The following is a 20,004-nucleotide window of genomic DNA, read 5'->3' as shown; positions in this document are numbered from 1 at the left end:
ATACCGGGGCAGTGTGCACGATACCTTCATCCTGGCACACTCAACGGTTCCTGACATCTTCGAGGTGCACCCCCGGGATGAGGGACTGGTTCTTGGGCGACAGGGGCTATCCGCTACGGTCGTGGCTGGGCTGATGACACCTATCCGGAGGCCATAGGCCGATGTGTAGACTGGGTACAATGGCGCCCATGCAGTGACCAAGGGCATGATCGAATTGTGCTTCGCCATCCTGAAGATGTGGTCAGATGCCAGTCAGGAGGGGCCCTCCGGTACAGCGCTAGGAGGGTCTCCCACATCGTGCTGGCCTGCTGCATCCTCCACAACATCGCGCAGAAGAGTGGCGGGGTGCTGGAGGAGGAGGATGAACAGCAGGCCTCGTCTGACGAGGAGGGTGCGGGGGAGGGGGAGGATGGGCAGAATATGAGGCACTCGAGGCTGCACAACGTGTGCGCCAGGGCTGGCGCGCATGGGGAACTCTAACCGCCTCCAGGTACACTAACTAGGGGGCTTGGTGAGCATCACGGACACCCCATTCCTCTCCCACACCCCACGCGGCCAACCACCCCCTCCCACGACCACCCAACCAGCGCCACCTCCCCTCCACCCCTTGCAACCCCCTCCATGATTCCTATCTATGGGGTGTGGGCCCTAGGTTGGCAGTAACAGCGGGTCTGGTCCATGGGATAGAGGGTGCGGAAGACCCACTCTGCGATGAGCTCTGGTGCTCAGCATCGTTTGATAATGTCTGACTCCTGCCCACTGTAACACTTTCCACAGTCCACCTGGGTGACCCCCGCATGCGAGCTGGCCATTCCAGCACATGGTCCCCTCGAACCCATGAGGGGGCGGAGGTGCGGACATTGGAGGCGGGTCAGTATGGGGTGGAGAGGGAATCAGTATGGGGTGGAGAGGGGTGGGGGTGGGGCACTGGAACTGTGAGCACTGGCTGAACTGGGGTAACTGGCCCAAGCCCACCCCCAACGTCTGCCCATCTCCACGGCACCCCCCACAGTGCCCCCTCTGCAGCCAGCCCCGCCCAGGTCATCCCTCACTGCCTTCCGACAGAGCACCCAGGCAGGATGAAACATTGTGAACAGGCGTTTATTGTGAAACAGGTTTATGCCGTAGCCCCTAAAACTATATTGTGTGCCGCACCCATGCCAACTTAACTAGTGTCCATTTCTGGCCTTACAGGCCCCAATGCTACGTCTAGGTGGAACCCCAGGTGGTACATCAGGAGTGGAGGCGGCCTGCTGAGGTTTCCGTCCTCTGACCTGGGTCCCCTTTGGGGGCCATCTTCAGGAGCGACCGGGCCTGGATGGGCCCAGCTGCTGCTCAGGTATCCCAGGTGGTGCGGTGCCACCCTGTTCTGCCCGCTGCCCATCAGGCGAGCCAGGGATGGGGGAGGGGGGTGTCAGAGATGCTGCGGTGTTCAGGCACCTCCCCTGCGGGAGTGGTTTAGCACAGGGCTAAAGAGCTGGCTTTTAAAGCAGACCAAGGCAGGCCAGCAGCATGGTTAAATTCCCGTACCAGCCGCCCCGAACAGGCGCCGGAATGTGGCGACTAGGGGCTTTTCACAGTAACTTCATTTGAAGCCTACTTGTGACAATACGCAATTTATTTCATTTCATTTCATTTCATTAGCACGAGCCCTCCTCCCTTGGGGTGCCAAATGGCCCTGGGGCTACTCCTTGCAAGGGGGGGGGGGGTGCAAGCAGAGCTAATCCCGGAGGTTCCACTGCCAGTAATGGAGGTCTGCTCTCATCTCAACCAAGGTCTCAATGCTCACAACCATGGAGCACAGGGAGTGGACCAGCTCCCTCTGGCACTGTACTACATCACCCAGTGAATCGGACACCATTCTGCATGGGAATCGCTCTGCGCGGCGCCAATGTTAGCCCATTAACGGTTGTCAAATTGCGACAGGACCGGCGCCAATATTGCTGTCGTAGAAGTCCACCGATTCTGTCTCTGCGACCCTAATATTCTGTGACTTTCTTCTCTAACTCATCTCTTTCTCACAACCCACAGAACTATGGAAATGCTGGTTCTTTCTGAGTTGATTCTCCGGTTTGGAATCTCCGAGTAAGTTTCTTCTGTTGTGAGTGCTGATCAGCAAAGTGCGAACCTGCAGACTGCAATCCCAATCTCTAACAGCAGGGGTGATCAAGTGGGGAAGTTACCCAGTCATCCACATTCTGACCAGGCGTGGCGCTGTCCTTGAAAAGAGCCAAGTAAAACTAGCAACCAAAACAGATTCCTTGCTCCCTTCGAATCCAAGATAACGACTGGATAAGTGTGGTAATCTGGGTGTGGCAGTACCAGGTATTGCGGTACCTGAGAGGCTGATGACCATTGGTTAGACCCAGGAGTCTACCATTGGCTGTATTATGTAGCTCCGCCCTGAAGGCGGGGTATAAGAGATGGTGCCGTCCCAGCAGCCTTCACTTTCTGTATCGAAGCTGCTGGGGAAAAGGTTCTAGCAGATTAAAGCCTTCAGTTATGGAATCATTTCGTCTTGAGTGTAATTGATCGCGCATCAATTGAATCTGCTACAACTTAAGTTGGAAGGATGGATCTCCGAATCAAACCGGAGTGCCTCCAGCTCAGCCCCCACGCAAATAACTCTGCTGCTATTTTTAAACACTGGCTGGCGTGCTTCAAGGGCTACCTCGACACGGCCATCGGCACCCCCACGGAAGGACAGAAGATGCATCTCCTGCGCTCCCGGGTCAGCCCTGGGATCTACCCCCTTATCGAGGAGGCGGAGAACTATGCCGCTGCTATTGAACTGCTGGAAGGACATTACATCCGCCCTGTAAACCAGGTCTACGCTCGTCACCTGCTTGCGTCTAGGCGGCAAAGCCCCGAGGAAACGTTGGAAGATTTCTACCGGGCGCCACTGGTGCTGGGCCGAAACTGTGGCTGCCCGCAAGTTTCCGGGAGCGAGCACACGGAACTTTTAATCAGGGATGCTTTCATTGCAGGTATGAGCTCCCCCGATATCCGCCGAAGACTCCTAGAATGGGACACTCTGGGACTTACAGAGGCACGGGCCCTGGCAGGATCCATGGACGTTGCCTACCAAAAAGCGCTGTCCTTTGCACCCGATCGCGCTGCGGCCCCTTGGGCTGCGTGGCACCCCGCAACGGCAGCCCCTCAGACCTGTCCCCTGATCCCACAAGCCTGCGCGGCGAGACAGCCCGCTAGCCCCGACGGGCCCCGCTATTTCTTCTGCGGGCAGGCGAACCATCCCCGCCCGCGCTGCCCGGCCCACACTGCCGCCTGCAAAGGGTGCGGCAAGAAGGGCCACTTTGTGGGGGTCTGCCAGGCCCACGCTGTGGTCGCGGCCTCCAGCGACGATGGACCACCGCGGCAACCCCCCTTTCAGGCCCCGACTGGCCAGCGCTCACTGCCACCCCCCTATCCTAGCGCCACGTGCGACCCACGGGCGCGGCCATCTTGCCCCCCGGACTCCACGCTGGACAGGTGGGCGCCGCCATTTTGTCCATCGCCGCCGCCATCTTCTTCATCCCCGGACTCCATGGGTGACGCCATCTTGGATGGGGCCCCAGGCCCCCAGCACGGCTGGCTACACGCTGCCCGACCCAAACTCGCAATTACTTCATCTGGCCTCGGTGACACTGGACCAAAGTCGACCCCGGACACTCGCAACGGCTACAACGACGGTCTTCATCAACGGCCACGAGACGATTTGCCTGATTGACTCTGGGAGCACGGAAAGCTTTGTCCACCCCGACACGGCAAGGCGCTGTTCATTTGTCACCCACCCTGTAAATCAAAGGATCTCCCTGGCCTCCGGGTCACACTCGGTGGAGATACAGGGGTTCTGCCGAGTGAACCTCACTGTCCAAGGCAGGAAATTCAACAATTTCCGCCTGTACATCCTGCCGCACCTCTGCACGGCTACACTCCTGGTGCTGGACTTCCAATGCCATTTGCAAAGCCTGACTTTTAAATTTGGCGGCCCTATACCTCCCCTTACTGTCTGCGGCCTCGCGACCCTTAAGGTTGACCAGCCTTCCGTGTTTGCGAACCTCACCCCGGATTGCAAACCCGTCGCCACCAGGAGCAGACGGTACAGTGCCCAGGACCGGACCTTCATCAGGTCAGAGGTCCAAAGGCTGCTGGGGGAAGGGGTCATCGAAGCGAGCAACAGTCCCTGGAGAGCTCAAGTAGTGGTGGTAAAGACAGGGGAGAAACATAGGATGGTCATAGACTACAGCCAGACCATCAACAGGTTTACGTAGCTAGATGCGTACCCTCTCCCTCGTATAGCCAACCTGGTAAACAGGATCGCACAATACAAGGTCTTCGCCACGGTGGACCTCAGGTCCGCCTACCACCAGCTACCCCTCCGCACTAGTTACTGCAAGTACACTGCCTTCGAAGCAGATGGGCGGCTCTATCAATTTTTAAGAGTTCCCTTTGGTGTCACTAATGGGGTCTCAGTCTTCCAGCGAGAGATGGACCGAATGGTTGACCGGTACGGCTTACGCGCAACGTTCCCGTATCTGGATAACGTCACCATCTGCGTCCATGACCAGCAGGACCACGACACCAACCTCCGCAAATTCCTCCAGACCGCAAAAATCCTTAATCTGACATACAATAAGGATAAATGCGTGTTTAGCACCGACCGCCTAGCCATTCTAGGCTACGTAGTGCGAAGTGGAGTCATAGGTCCCGACCCTGAGCGCATGCGCCCCCTCACTGGTGTTCCCCCTCCCTCACTGCCCCAAGTCCTGAAGCGCTGCCTCGGGTTTTTCAGTTATTACGCACAGTGGGTCCCCAATTACGCAGACAAAGCCCGACCCCTGATCCAGTCCTCAACTTTCCCCCTGTCGACGGAGGCCCGCCAGGCCTTCAGCCGCATCAAAGCAGACATTGCAAAGGCCACGATGCGCACCATCGACGAGTCCCTCCCCTTCCAGGTCGAGAGCGATGCGTCCGACGTAGCTCTGGCCGCCACCCTCAACCAAGCGGGCAGGCCCGTGGCCTTCTTCTCCCGTACCCTCCATGCTTCCGAAATTCGCCACTCCTCGGTCGAAAAAGCACAAGCTATAGTTGAAGCTGTGAGGCTTTGGAGGCATTACCTGGCCGGCAGGAGATTCACTCTCCTCACGGACCAACGGTCGGTTGCCTTCATGTTCGATAATGCACAGCGGGGCAAGATTAAAAACGACAAGATCTTGCGGTGGAGGATAGAACTCTCCACCTTCAACTACGAGATCTTGTACTGTCCGGGGAAGCTGAACGAGCCTCCTGATACCCTGTCCTGCAGCACTTGTGCCACTGCACAAGTGGACCGCCTCCGAGCCCTCCATGAGGACCTCTGCCACCCGGGGGTCACTCGTTTTTTCCATTTCGTCAAGACCCGCAACAGTCACCAGGGACTGCCAAATCTGCGCGGAGTGCAAACCGCACTTCTACCGGCCAGAGACGGCGCACCTGATAAAGACTCCCCATCCCTTTGAACGCCTCAGTATGGACTTCAAAGGCCCCCTCCCCTTCACCGACCGCAACACGTACTTCCTGAACGTGATTGATGAGTACTGCCGGTTCCCATTCGCCATCCCCTGCCCAGACATGACCACAACCACCGTCATCAAGGCCCTCCAGGGGATCTTTACACTGTTCGGTTTCCCCGCATACATTCACAGTGATAGGGGGTCCTCCTTTATGAGCGATGAACTGCGTCAATTCCTGCTCAGCAAGGGCATGGCATTGAGCAGGATGGCCAGTTACAACCCCCGGGGAAACGGGCAGGTAGAGAGGGAGAACGGAACGGTCTGGAAGACTGTTCTACTGGCCCTACGGTCCAGGAATCTCCCAGTCTCCCGCTGGCAAGAGGTCCTCCTGATGGCCCTCCACGCCATCCGGTCGCTGCTCTGTACAACCACAAATCAGACGCCTCATGAACGCCTCCTTGTTTTCCCCAGGAAGTCCACCTCCAGGACCTCGCTCCCAACCTGGCTAGCGACACCCAGACCCATCCTGCTTCGGAAGCACGTGCGGGCGCACATGTCGGACCCGTTGGTCGAGAGGGACCACCTGCTGCACGCTAACCCCCAGTACGCCTACGTGGCGTTCCCTGACGGCCGGCAAGGCACAGTCTCCCTTCAGGACCTGGCGCCCGCCGGAACCCCACGCGCACCCGAACCATTGCCCCCACCCCACCACCCCCACAGCACCTCACTGGAGGGTCAGTACTCCCGCCACTCCTGCCTAGGCCCGACCACCCACCGATGCCCCCTACAGGCGCCCCCCCTCCCTGTCAATTTTTTTGCCCCTACTGCGCCGCCTAGGGGTGATGAAGCTGCCAGGGAGTCGCAACCTCCGGGACCCCCATCAGAATCACCGCCGAAGCCCAGACGCTCCAGAAGGACGACCAGGCCGCCCGATCGACTGATTGCTGCACCTTGAACACTTTGTACATATTCTCGACATCACGGTACCTCCATACCTGGTCATACCATGCTAATGGCGACTATTAACGCTGGCCACCACCCCCGCCGGACTCTTTTTAAACAGGGGGTGAATGTGGTAGTACCAGGTATTGCGGTACCCGAGAGGCTGATGACCATTGGTTAGACCCAGGAGTCTACCATTGGCAGTATTACGTCGCTCCGCACTGAAGGCGGGGTATAAGAGATGATGCTGTCCCAGCAGCCTTCACTTTCTGTATCGGAGCTGCTGGGGAAAAGGTTCTAGTAGACTAAAGCCTTCAGTTATGGAATCACTTCATCTTGAGTGTAATTGATTGCGCATCACTGGGACAGCAGCCTCACAAGGACAATCGATTCACCATTGATAATAAATAACACAGAGGATCTCTTCTGTGTCTTGTGTCGCTCCAAAAGATGGTAAATATGAGTCACTACAGAATCTTTTCTAACAGGATCAAACATCTTTATTCATGGGTAGTTTTTTCATCGAATCAAATGGTAACAATTAGATATTAACGTCGATCCAAAAACACGAGTCAGTTCATAAAAAAATATTAAATCTTGTCCTGTGAGAATGGTGGATAGAATAAATGAATCTTTACAAGATGTCCGTAGATACACATACCAATGGAGTCACATTGCACCTCTTGAAATCAAAGACAAAACCAAATTCATCATAATAATAGCATTGCTCTCTGCCCTAAAAATGTTCTCAATTGATTGTTCTAATCAGAGTCACAGTGCAAATTTATCAAAACAATCTTGCAAAAGGTGATGAGCTAACAGTAGATATCAGGACATCTTGAGGTGCAGTGGGTCATGACCCTGCCCCTGGGCCTGGTAGCTCCGGCTTCAAGTCCCAACCCAGGATTTGATGGCCAAAGAAGATGCGTTCATAATGCAGCCAAACCACTTGAGTGTCAACCTGCAAATTCTTCCAAACAGGTTAATTGCTGGGGGTAAGAGTGGGAGAGACTCCTGGTCAGCCATGATTGGTGCAGAGTGGCCCCCCACAAGCTACAAGCCCCTGCTGACAGACAAGCGACCCGTTCCGGGAATTACTAGCTATGGAAACAGATGAAAGTCTGCCTTAGTGCAGCACTAGCTGTGGGAAGAGAATCGGAAGAGCAGATATCAGCCGTTCAAAGAGCAATCAGGAACCATCAGCAGGATTCTCCGTCGGCGGGATTCTGTTGCGCCGGCAGCACACCCGATTCCCGGCGTCGTGGGGTGGCCACCACGGGAAATCCCATTGGCAGGTGGTGAGGACAGAGAATCCCGCTGCCGCTGAGGGCACGCTGCTGAGGAGCACGTGGCTGGCAGACTGGAGAATTCCGCCCCATATAAGTAGGATACTGACATATAACAACATCGAAACTAAAATGCTCACACATTAAGATTATTTACCCCGTCCACTGTATGTGTCTCATCAAGGAAATATGTTGGCTATTAATGAATGGATAAGATCCATTTTAAGTATGATTTTGAACAAATTAAAAGTTGCAGTTGAAGAACGAAACAACGGATAAAGTAACAACTTATTGCGTCAGCCCATCAATCATTGTGAGTTTCTTTACTACACGTTCTTAGAGGACGTCTGAAAAGATCAGCTAACCGCAATAGGCAAGGTGGATAGGTTGATTCAGAATTAGCAGCCGGAAAGGCACTACCAATAGTTCCTAAAAAGACTGGGGGTGGGTCCAGGTCTGGGTTACCGGCATTGAAAGACGTTGATGTGGTGATATGCATCACCGTATATACACAAGGGGTTAATGTAAATACAATACAACTAAGTAAACACGAGAGGGAGCACCGGAGATGTCATGATATGCAAACATGCAGCTAATGAACACTTAGAATAGGACACAACCAATGAGCAGTCAAGACACCCAGAGGTGGCATTACCACAAGGGGGCATTACACAACCCATATGAAAGGACAGGGCACACATGCTCGGTCTCTTTCCACAGACAGACATCGAGAGAGTACATCAGGGTTGATCAGAAGCATCACACCCAGTACGTGGATTAGAGCAGACTGGTTTAGTTAGACTGACTTACTACAGTTAGAATAGCAGGAGAGTCAAACTCAAGTAGGAGAATTATTAACTGTTCAATATATGTGTTCAACCTATCTCTGAGTCGGGAGCTTCCTTTGTCAAAGCATACCTCAAGGAAGTAGCTTATGCTACACGAAGAAGCATAACACAACAGTTGACACTGTTTGTAGTTCTGGATATGAAATGGATAAGGCCAATCAAGCCTTGGTGCCTTATCTTGGACGCTCTGAGATAGTGAATGACCTGCTTTGTCTAATGCTTGTGCAGAAAATTCAATTGGCTGTCATTTCGTCTGTAACCTAATCTATGTTGAAATGTTTGTGTTAATTGAAGTGGTTTTCTGAGTGCTGAGTGACTGGAGGAGAAGGATCAGGTAGTGCCAGTCCCTAATGAGAATCCAACGTCAGCATTCCAGATGCTCTTGGCATGTTCTTTGAGATGACAGAATGCAGGCTAAGCACCCCTGGGAGTTGTGTGTCAAACAAGTGAGATGCTTTTTTAATCTCTTATTCTGTATTCGCAGCAACAAGATATGCAATTATCAAAACCTTGGGATGGACTTCAACTGGAGCAAGACTTCGAAGTAACTGTGACTGGCTTCAACATCTTTCTCAGTGCGGCCATTTTAATGAACCCTTGAATGCGTTTACAAACAACATGCATTTATATAGTGACTTTCAGTGCAGCAAAACATCCCAGGCTGTTTCACACGAGTGTTATCAAACAAGTTTTGACCCAGAATCACATGACGGGGTATTAGTCAAAAAGCTAGCTCTTAAAGGAGGGAGACAGAGCTAAAGAGGTTTGGGGTATGGAGGTGGCAGGGATACAATTCCTGTGCTTGGGGCCTAGGCAGGCCTCATCACCAATACTGGAGCAACAATATGAGATTGTCAAGAGGCCAGTATTGGAGGATCGCAGAGATTGCTGGGAAAAGGTACCGATGTAGGCCAGTGAGAATAGAGATAATAGGTGGTACTTTTTATGGACTTGTTTCAACGAATGCAGAGGGGAAATGTCGGATTGGGACTGTCTGATCACAGTAGATGGCCAACCTAACCAGCGGTTGAAGGAACTTTTTTTTCAAAACAATGAATGACAAGAAAGAAATGAAAGTGAAGAATGGTCGGAACAAGAAGCAGGACAGATTTGTATGGGAATGACAAATGGCAGACAGCACGAGTCACCAGGGGCAAGGAAGAGCTACCAACACCGATAGTAAATTACGTAATTTAAAAATAATACGCCAAATAAGCATCCCTAATTGCCCATGAGAAGGTGCAGGGAGCTGTGTTCTTGAACTGATGAGGTATAGTATATTCCAATTCTTTCCCGCACCTGTGATGCACTGAGGCAGATTTTGTTCTGTTTCCATAGCTAGTTATTCTCGAAACAGGTCGCTGACCTCAACCTGTTTGACCACGTTATGAAGACACTTTCCTTGGCCATCAATTCCTGGGGTGGGACTCAAACCCAGAGTTACTGACTCAGAGGTAGGGATACTCGCCACAGCACCACAAGATCCTGGGAGTATAGTATATGCTACATATATATTATTTCAATATGTTTTTAATTTGCTTCAATTGAGGAAAAATCCCTTTACTCAAGAGTGGCTAGAATGTGGAACGCACTATCACAAGGAATAATTGAGGTGACTAAGTAGGCATAGTTAAGGGGAAGCGAGGTGAGCACAAGAGAGAGAGAAGAGTAGAATGACATACTGATGGGGTTAGATGTCATGTGGTGGGAGTACATTTGCGTGGAGCATAAACACTGGCATCGACCAGTTGGGCTGAATGACCTGTTTCTGTACTGTAAGTTCTATGTCACTCCAAAAAGCATTCCCCGTTCTCTACCAATGGAGCTTTTCGGTTAGTCACCAGAATGTATTTTGCTGTCAATGGCTCAGTGGCAGCATTCCCGGCTCTGGGTCAGAAGGTGCACGGTTCAAACCATGTTCCGAACAAGCGGAGACTGAAGCTCCGACTAGGAATTCTGGATTGCCATCCACTCGTGTCTGGTGGCTATGGATGTGGATGGCCTGACTTCCCCTCGCTGTATTGGAGCGGAGTGGCGTACAAACCGTAGCAGTAACTCTAACGGTAGGTGTAGTGATGGGTACGGACATTGGGAGGCATGTTCATGCCATGGGCTGATAATCAGCCAGCATATCTTTTCGATATTTCGCCATGTTCTTCGAGCCAAGAGAACAAAAGGTACAAAAAACACCAAAACCTCTCTGTTTCTTTCACGACGTGCTTGAGCGATTTCTTCCCCGATGCACGGTTTATGTTCCCATGGTTTACTTTCTAAAACGCTGCTCCACTGCATCGGACAAAACTTCAATCTTGTCAGCATAGGTGCTGCCTCCCTTTAGGGATCTTGACCTTTCATTTTGCTTTCGAACAACAGCATCAGCTATCGACCAACAAGGCAGTGCTACTATTCTTAAATAATGAAAAGCTTCAAAGTTATGAAAATGGTTGACAAGGTGGATGGGGAGAAGATGTTTCCACTTGTGAGGGAGACCAAAACTAGGAGTCATAAAATTAAAAGTGTTGCTAATGAATCCAATGAGGAAAACGCAGGAAATGCCTTTATTCACAGGGGTGAGAATACAGAACTCATTGCCACTAGTTGTGGTTGGGTGAACGGCGTAAATACATTTCAAGAAAAGCGAGATAAGCACATGAGGCGGTAAGGAATTTTTTTTTCCAATGAAGGGGCAATTTAGCGTGGCCAATCCACCTTCCCTGCACATCTTTTTGGGTTGTGGGGGTGAGACCCACGCAGACGCGGGGAGAATGTGCAAACCCCACACGGACAGTGACCCAGGGTTGGGATCGAACCCGGGTCCTTGGCGGAGTGAGGCAACAGTGATAACCACTGCGCCACTATGCCGCCCCTTGACAGTAAGGAATTAAACAGTAGTTACAGCGCAGAAACAGCCCATTCAGCCAACTCCACTCGAGCCTCCTCCCAGAATCATTCATCGAACGCCATCCCATGGAGACCCCCAGAGCTCTAAGGGTACTATCTGGGAGGAGGAAGCACTGGAGGCCAACCCAGGTCGGCCACCAAGGAGACAAGGCGGTCTCTAGTTCTTCCAAATCCTTCTCTTTCTTTCTCCCTCATGTACTTGGCTAGCTTCCCCTTAAAGGCACCTATGCTATTATCCTGAACCACTCCATATGGGAGTAAAGAACAGAAGGACTGGGTTAAACGAGGGTGGGATGAAGCTTGGGTGGAGCTTAAACACCAACACGGACCAGTTGGGCCGAATGGCCTGTTTCTCCGCTGTCCATGCTACGTTATTCTACTGAATTCCGAGAAAGCCCTTGTTATCTGATTCCATCACAGGCGGAGTATTTGATATACAAACAAATCAATCAGACTTCTTGTACCTTTGGATACTGTTTAACCGGAATCAGCACTCTTTCAGCAAGTTTAATGTTTTTGTTGCTGATAACATCCAGGTATTGCTTCTCTTCCTCACTGTTTGTGCTGTTGTTCTGGAATTGTTCAATTTCTGTAAAGAGATCAAAATATATCAAATTTAATGAAGCAATTGGTGAGGGAATTAAAAGGTCGATTCAATAAACAGCACGCTGCTTCAATGAGAGCACGGACAATTCCACTTTGTCCTGCGGTACGCAATTTCACAGAAGTATTTTCTTTTTATTTTCCTTCACATTTTTATGGTATATGGATCGAGGGCTTAGGAGGAGTTGTGTTTATTTTCCATCAAAATATCATGGCACTGCACTCCCAATGTGTGCCTAACTAGTTCAGGGTGGATTTTCTAATGCTGTGGCATCTGCATGCCCAGAACCTGGGCAATCATGCCACTCAGAATGGGGCCACTCAACCCCTCATACCTTTCAGAAAGTTATTCAATTAGTTACCACCACTGCCCTCCAAAACATTCTCGTTTCCCCAAAAATCCTTCCCTTTCAAGAATATTCCCAATTCCGTCGGGCACAGTCCAGACCGGATGCAGCCTATCCCAATGAGATAACTCACTCCTGACCTAGTACTGGGTGCCAGTGCCCAATGAAATGGAAACCATAGAATCATAGAAGTTTACAGCATGGAAACAGGCCCTTTGGCCCAACCAGTCCATGCCGCCCAGTTTTTACCATTAAGCTAGTCCCAGTTGCCCGCACTTGGCCCATAACCCTCTATACCCATCTTACCCATGTAACTATCTAAATGCTTTTTGAAAGACACAATTGTACCCGCCTCTACTACTACCTCTGGCAGCCCATTCCAGACACTCACTACCCTCTGAGTGAAGAAATTGCCCCTCTGGGCCCTTCTGAATCTCTCCCCTCTCACCTTAAACCTATGCCCTCTAGTTTTAGACTCCCCTACCTTTGGGAAAAGATGTTGACTATCTACCTTATCTATGCCCCTCATTATTTTATAGACCTCTATAAGATCACCCCTAAGCCTCCTACGCTCCAGGGAAAAAAGTCCCAGTCTATCCAGCCTCTCCTTATAACTCAAACCATCAAGTCCCGGCAACATCCTAGTAAATCTTTTCTGCACTCTTTCTAGTTTAATAATATCCTTTCTATAATAGGGTGACCAGAACTGCACACAGTATTCCAAGTGTGGCCGTACCAATGTCTTGTACAACTTCAACAAGACGTCCCAACTCCTGTATTCAATGTTCTGACCAATGAAACCAAGCATGCCGAATGCCTTCTTCACCACCCTGTCCACCTGCGACTCCACCTTCAAGGAGCTATGAACCTGTACTCCTAGATCTCTTTGTTCTATAACTCTCCCCAACGCCATACCATTAACTGAGTAGGTGCTGGCCTGATTCGATCTGCCAAAATGCATCACCTCACATTTATCTAAATTAAACTCCATCTGCCATTCGTCGGCCCACTGGCCTAATTGATCAAGATCCCGTTGCAATCCTAGATAACCTTCTTCACTATCCACTGTGCCACCAATCTTGGTGTCATCTGCAAACTTACTAACCATGCCTCCTAAATTCTCATCCAAATCATTAATATAAATCACAAATAACAGTGGACCCAGCACCGATCCCTGAGGCACACCACTGGTCACAGGCCTCCAGTTTGAAAAACAACCCTCTACAACCACCCTCTGCCTTCTGTCGTCCAGCCAATTTTGAATCCAATTGGCAACCTCACCCTGGATCCCGTGAACTTTAACCTTCTGCAACAACCTACCATGCGGTACCTTGTCAAAGGCTTTGCTAAAGTCCATGTAGACAACGTCTACTGCACTGCCCTCATCTACCTTCTTGGTCACTCCCTCAAAAAACTCAATCAAATTTGTGAGACATGATTTTCCACGCACAAAGCCATGCTGACTGCCCCGAATCAGTCCTTGCCTCTCTAAATGCTTGTAGATCCTGTCTCTCAGAATACCTTCTAGCAACTTACCTACTACAGACGTTAGGCTCACCGGTCTGTAGTTCCCAGGCTTTTCCCTGCTGCCCTTCTTAAACAAGGGCACAACATTCGCCACTCTCCAATCTTCAGGCACCTCACCTGTGGCTGCCGATGATTCAAATATCTCGGTTAGGGGACCCGCAATTTCCTCCTTAGCCTCCCACAACATCCTGGGATACATTTCATCAGGTCCCGGGGATTTATCTACCTTGATGCACTTTAAGACTTCCAGCACCTCCTCCTCTGTAATATGCACACTTCTCAAGACATCACTATTTATTTCCCTTAATTTCCTAACATCCATGCCTTTCTCCACCGTGAATACCGATGAGAAATATTCATTCAGGATCTCACCCAACTCTTGTGGCTCTGCACATAGATGTCCTTGTTGATCCTTAAGAGGCCCGACTCTGTCCCGAGTTACTCTTTTCCCCTTTATGTATCTGTAGAATCTCTTTGGATTCTCCCTTGCATTATTTGCCAAAGCAATTTCATGTCCCCTTTTTGCCCTCCTGATTTCCCTCTTAACTCTATTTCGACAATCTCTATACTCTTCAAGGGATCTACTTGATCCCAGTTGCTTATGTACGTCATATGCCTCCTTCTTCTTTTTGACCAGAGTCTCAATATCTCGAGTCATCCAGGGTTCCCTACTTCTACCAGCCTTGCCCTTCACTCTAAAGGGAATGTGCTTACCCTGCACCCTGGTTAACACATTTTTAAAAGCCTCCCATTTACCAGCCGTCCCTTTGCCTGCCAATAGTCTCCCCCAATCTACCTCTGCAAGTTCCTGTCTGATACCATCAAAATTGGCCTTGCCCCAATTAAGAATTTTAACTCTTGGGCCATCCTTCCCACAGCACTCGTTTGGCCCCATGTTGACTTTCCAATCTGCAGAGATAATAATCCCAAGATTATTACCGCTGACCTTAACGCAGACAGCCTTGAGGGGGTTGGGGAAATCCTAACAGGGCTCCTTTACAGGGTAAGGTAAAGGTAAAGTCATCGTGGTCCCAGATGACCACAGGCTGCTTTCCCCTCTGAAGGAGAGAGCTGACTGGTGGTGGTTTAACCTGAGGATCACCACACCTCAGGCGAGGGGCAAGGTTTAACCTCAGGGCACTGCTATGGAAATCACTACATAAATAAAGCTCCCACATGATGTGATTGGAGCAGCCAACTGCAAAAATGGCCTGAATTTCCATCCTTTTACACCTGAATCGCACTGGTCAAAATAATCCTACCAAGTGATTGGAAATCCTGCACTCGCGTTGCCCCACCTGGTGAGAACAAAAACATTGAGTGTTAAATAAGGAGCTCATGGCCAAACTTGACAAAGAACATTACTTTAAATAAAGGCACCTTCAAATCAAAGGTGTAGCAATGGGTACCCGCATGGGTCCTAGCTACGCTTGTTTTATGGGGTATGTGGAACATTCCTTGTTCCAGGCCTACCCGGGTCCCCTCCCACAACTCCTTTACTGATACATTGATGACTATTTTGGTGCCGCTTCATGCTCTCGTCCGGACCTGGAAAAATTCATCAACTTTGCTTTCAGTTTCCACCCCTCCATCACTTTCACCTGGTCCATCTCAGACACTTCCCTTCCCTTCCTTGAACTTTGTCTCCATTTCTGGCAATAGACTATCCACTAATATCACTACAAGCCCACTGACTCCCACAGATATCTGGACTGCAGCTCTTCGCACCCTGCACCCTGTAAGGACTCCATCCCTTTCTCTCAGCTCCTTTGCCTCCGTCGCATTTGTTCCGATGATGCCACTTTCCAGAATGGTGCTTCGAAAATGTGTTCCTTCTTCCTCAACTGTGATTTCCCACCTACAGTTGTGGACAGGGCCCTCAACAGTGTGCGGTCCATCTCCCGCGCCACTACCCTCGCCCCCTCCACTCCCAGAACAAGGATGGAGTCCCCCTCGTTCTCACATTTCACCCCACCAGCCTCCGTCTGCAAAGCATAATCCTCCGCCATTTTCGCCAACTCCAGCGTGATGCCACCACCAAACACATCTTCCCTTCACTCCCTCTGTCAGCATTCCGCAGAGACCGTTCCCTCCGAGATAATCTAGCCCACTCCTCCACCATACCCAACACCTCTCCCATCACCCATGGCACCTTCCCATGCAATCGCAGAAGGTGTAACACCTGCCCCTTTACCTCTTCCATGCTTAACATCCCAGGCCCAAAACACTCATTCCAGGTGAAGCAGCGTTTCACTTGCATCTTTTCCAATTTGGTCGGCTGCATCCACTGCTCCCAATGTGGTCTCCTCTATATCAGAGAGACCAAACGCAGACTGGGTGATCGCTTTGCTGAGCACCTTCGGTCTCTGCGCATTCAGGACCCTGGCCTTCCCGTTGCTTGCCATTTTAACACAAGACCTGCTCCCATGCCCACATGTCTGTCCTTGGCCTGCTGCAAGGTTCCAGTGAAGCTCAATGCAAACTGGAGGAACAACATCTCATCTTCCGGTTAGGCACGCTACATACAGCCTTCCGGCCTGAACATCGAATTCAACAACTTCAGATGATTAACTCTACCCCACCTCGACCCATTTGTTTTCATCCCATTTCATTTTAACTGACTTTTCCCATTGCTTTCTCTCTTGTCTTTCTTTATATATATTTAACCCCCCCCCCCATCTTATTCACCTTTCCTTACCCTTTCTCCCCTTTGCTCCCCCCTTCCCCTCCCCCCACATCTACATCTGTCACAGTTTACCCTCTGATGTTAGTTTCTCTGCTGTTTGGCCTTTCACATCTTTTGTTCTCTCTGGGGACTGCCATTAGCTCTCTTTCCCTGTGTTTTCTGTGGCTAATAGCACCCCGTTTCCCTGGGTTTCTGTGGCTATGACTCATCTTTCATTCTCACTCCACAGTATAAATATCTCCCACTTTCTCCGTCTGTTAGCTTTGACAAAGGGTCACCTGGACTCGAAACGGTCGCTCTTTTCTCTCCCTACAAATGCTGCCAGACCTGCTGAGATTTTCCAGCATTTTCTCTTTGGTGTCCCATACACAGTTGGACATTGCCGAGGCACTGCAGAGCGTGGCCCAGTCACTGACCACATTGCTGAGGGTGTCGACACCATTGTACAGATAATGGGCAGCCGCCAGGGCTTGCAGAGCCAGACGGTGTAGAGGCATCTGGAGCTCACTCCAACTGCCCCTTCATCCCATGGAGCCCGCAGAGCCCTACGGGCACCGTTAGGGAGGAGGAAGCGCTGAAGGCCAAACCGGTGCCTGCCACCAAGGAGACAGCGGCGGTCTGCAGTTCTTTCGAATCCACCACTGCTCCTCCTCCTGGTGCATCTCAAGGGAAGCGGGCAGAACAAAGTGGCACGGCGAAACCAGTGACACTGGTATGCCAGCCGGGATTCCCCCCCCCCACCTCCAGGCCCTCCAGAGGACATCTGCCAAAGGCATCAAAGGCCGCAGGGAGTGGAAAGCAGCAGGCTGCCTCCACCTCTGATGTGCATCCTGCAGACACACCTAGACATAGCAGTAGACCATGTAAGATCATCATAGAATTTACAGTGCAGAAGGAGGCCATTCGGCCCATCGAGTCTGCACCGGCTCTTGGAATGAGCACCCTAACCAAGGTCCACACCTCCACCCTATCCCCATAACCCAGCAACCCCACCCAACGCTAAGGGCAATTTATCATGACCAATCCACCTAACCTGCACATCTTTGGACTGTGGGAGGAAACCGGAGCACCCGGAGGAAACCCACGCACACACGGGGAGGATGAGCAGACCCCGCACAGACAGTGACCCAAGCCGGAATCGAACCTGGGACCCTGGAGCTGTGAAGCAATTGTGCTATCCACAATGCTACCGTGCTGCCCCTCGTTGATGCCGGGGATCACCGAGTGTCCCAAGATGTAGCTGTCGTGCACACTCCCTGGGAAGTGTGCACACATGGGCATGATCCAGAGATGGTAGTCGCCACGAGTTGAACATTGATCAAGATCAAGAAGAGAGGATCACTGTTTGAGCACTTGAGGAGGGACACAATCTGCAGCTGGGGGAATGGAAATATCCAATATTCACAATTAAAACATGTTGCGCCTGATACAAGTTAATCTTCACAGCGGGCCTGCCTGCACCCCCACCCCTGTTGCCCTTACCCCTCGGCACAGTAGTCCAAGGTCACATGCCCTCAATGCAGACCCCATTCAGGGAATGGGTATGAGCGCCATGTCAGTAGAAAAACAGAAATCAGATTTTGGCAGAATCCTAGGAGCGCCAGAGCTAACCTCACAGCAAATAATCATCATTCTCCTGCCTTATATTCACCAGCTGACAGTGCCGACACAGGCCCATGATGTTATGAGTGATGTTATGTGGACCATTGGAAGGTGGAACAGGGTCATCGGTGAGGGGGGTTGTGGGAGGTTTGGAGAATTGGGGGAGGAAGAACAGAAATGGATAGGAACGAGGGGAATGGGGGAAGAGGGATTGGGGGAGGTGGATTGAGTGGGAAGGAGGGAAATGGGGGAGGGGTATTGGGGGTAAGGTGGGATTTGGGGGGTGAGATGATTTAGGGGAGAAGGGATTGGAGGAGAGGGGATTGGGCGGGAAGGAAAGGAATGTGGGGAGGGGACTTGGAGGGGGGAAGGAGGGATGGGGGGGGAAGGTGAGCTGACAAAGCCTCGTCTGATGAGAATCGGACGAGGATGAGGACCTCCCTGGTCCTCCTAGCATGCCGGACCCTGACCGCAGCCTGTCCTTCATCCTCTGGCTCCTCCTGTGGGTCCTCCCTGGACTTGTCCTCCATCCCCTCCTGGTCTGCCTCCTCCTCCATCTTGGATGAGGCCAGCATGTCGCCCTGCTGCTGTGCCAAGTTGTGGAGGGCACAGCAGACCGCCACAAAGCAGAACATCCTCTGGGGTGTGTACTGCAGTGCACCACTTAACGACAGCACAGGTAGCAACATGGCCCTTGTTATATCGGGTCTCTGCCTCGGTCTCCGGCCTCCGCACTGTTGTAATCAGCCAGCACCTCAGCAGGTATCCCTTATCCCCCAGGAGCCAACCCGCCAAACTGGATGGTCCTCGAAGATGCCGGGGATCACCGAATGTCCCAAGATGTAGCTGTCGTGCACACTCCCTGGGAAGTGTGCACACATGTGCATGATCCAGAGATGGTAGTCGCCACGAGTTGAACATTGATGGAGTGTAAATGAAGGACACTCCCAGATGCCCCAGTGCACGCAAGGCGACATGCATGCCATCTATTGCCCCCTGGACAAGGGGCATGCAGGCGATGATGGAGAATCCTGCAGCCCGGGCATCTTTGTGGGACTGGTATGCTCAATGTTGATAAAGTCTGATACCTGGGCATACGGGCATCCTTGACCTCATGGATACACTTGTGTGCTGTAGTTGGGAAATGACGCACAAGTCCCCACCCGAGCCTGGAGTGAACCGGTTGCATAGACGTCCAAGGCCATCAGGAGCAGGTGAACTCCTCCTCCACAGGTGCCAAGTCTGTGAGGACATGGCACAGATGGCATCCTGTCTCTTTTTTGAGACGGAGTCTCCTGTGGCACATGCTGTCCGTCATCTCCTTAAATGACCAACAAACCTGCACACCTTGGGCCAGCGCTAACGTCCCCCTCTGTGTTCCCCTTGGCCTGATGGGAGGCCAGGTCTTCAGGTTGTGCAGCGGCCCCCTGCACATGGGAGCCTGCATTGATGCTGCTGCCTCCTTCTCCTCAGCTGAGCGTGAGGGCAGCCTCTACAGGACAGACATAACCAACCATATTGTTATATCTGTAAAGAATTGGAGAAGGGGGGATACCAACAATTAGTTCAAGATTTCACCCCGAGGCCCTCAAATCCCCCAAGTCTCCCCCACCCTTACGTGTCCCGCCTTCTCTCAGAGTGCCATCCAGCGAGCCGGATGTGCTGGAAAACCTCGCTCTGCACACTCACCCCGAGCCACAGCAGGACTCCCTCGTCCCCCAGGTCCCTGCTGGCAACATTAGGGACACCGTGCTCAGATGCCCTTCCCTG

At 51.6% G+C, this 20,004-nt stretch overlaps 1 protein-coding gene across 8 annotated transcripts in view; it reads right to left on the bottom strand.

The window, feature by feature from the left end:
* Window positions 1-20,004, bottom strand: part of LOC140410367 (KH domain-containing, RNA-binding, signal transduction-associated protein 2-like) — an 824,701-nt gene that overhangs the window by 600,910 nt on the left and 203,787 nt on the right. For all 8 annotated transcript variants that reach the window (XR_011940630.1, XR_011940629.1, XR_011940628.1 and 5 more), the window contains exon 2: window positions 11,934-12,058. Coding sequence is in view for 4 of the 8 variants with exons in the window: in XM_072498401.1 (XP_072354502.1) it covers window positions 11,934-12,058 (125 nt within the window). In the remaining 4 variants the exon portion in view is untranslated. The remainder of the gene's footprint in view (window positions 1-11,933; window positions 12,059-20,004) is intronic.

The sequence above is a fragment of the Scyliorhinus torazame genome, chromosome 4 (assembly GCF_047496885.1).
Source record: "Scyliorhinus torazame isolate Kashiwa2021f chromosome 4, sScyTor2.1, whole genome shotgun sequence".
NCBI classification, from domain to species: Eukaryota; Metazoa; Chordata; class Chondrichthyes; order Carcharhiniformes; family Scyliorhinidae; genus Scyliorhinus; species Scyliorhinus torazame.
Note: the sequence above shows the minus strand (reverse complement) of the source record. Positions and strands in the feature narration are given on the sequence as shown.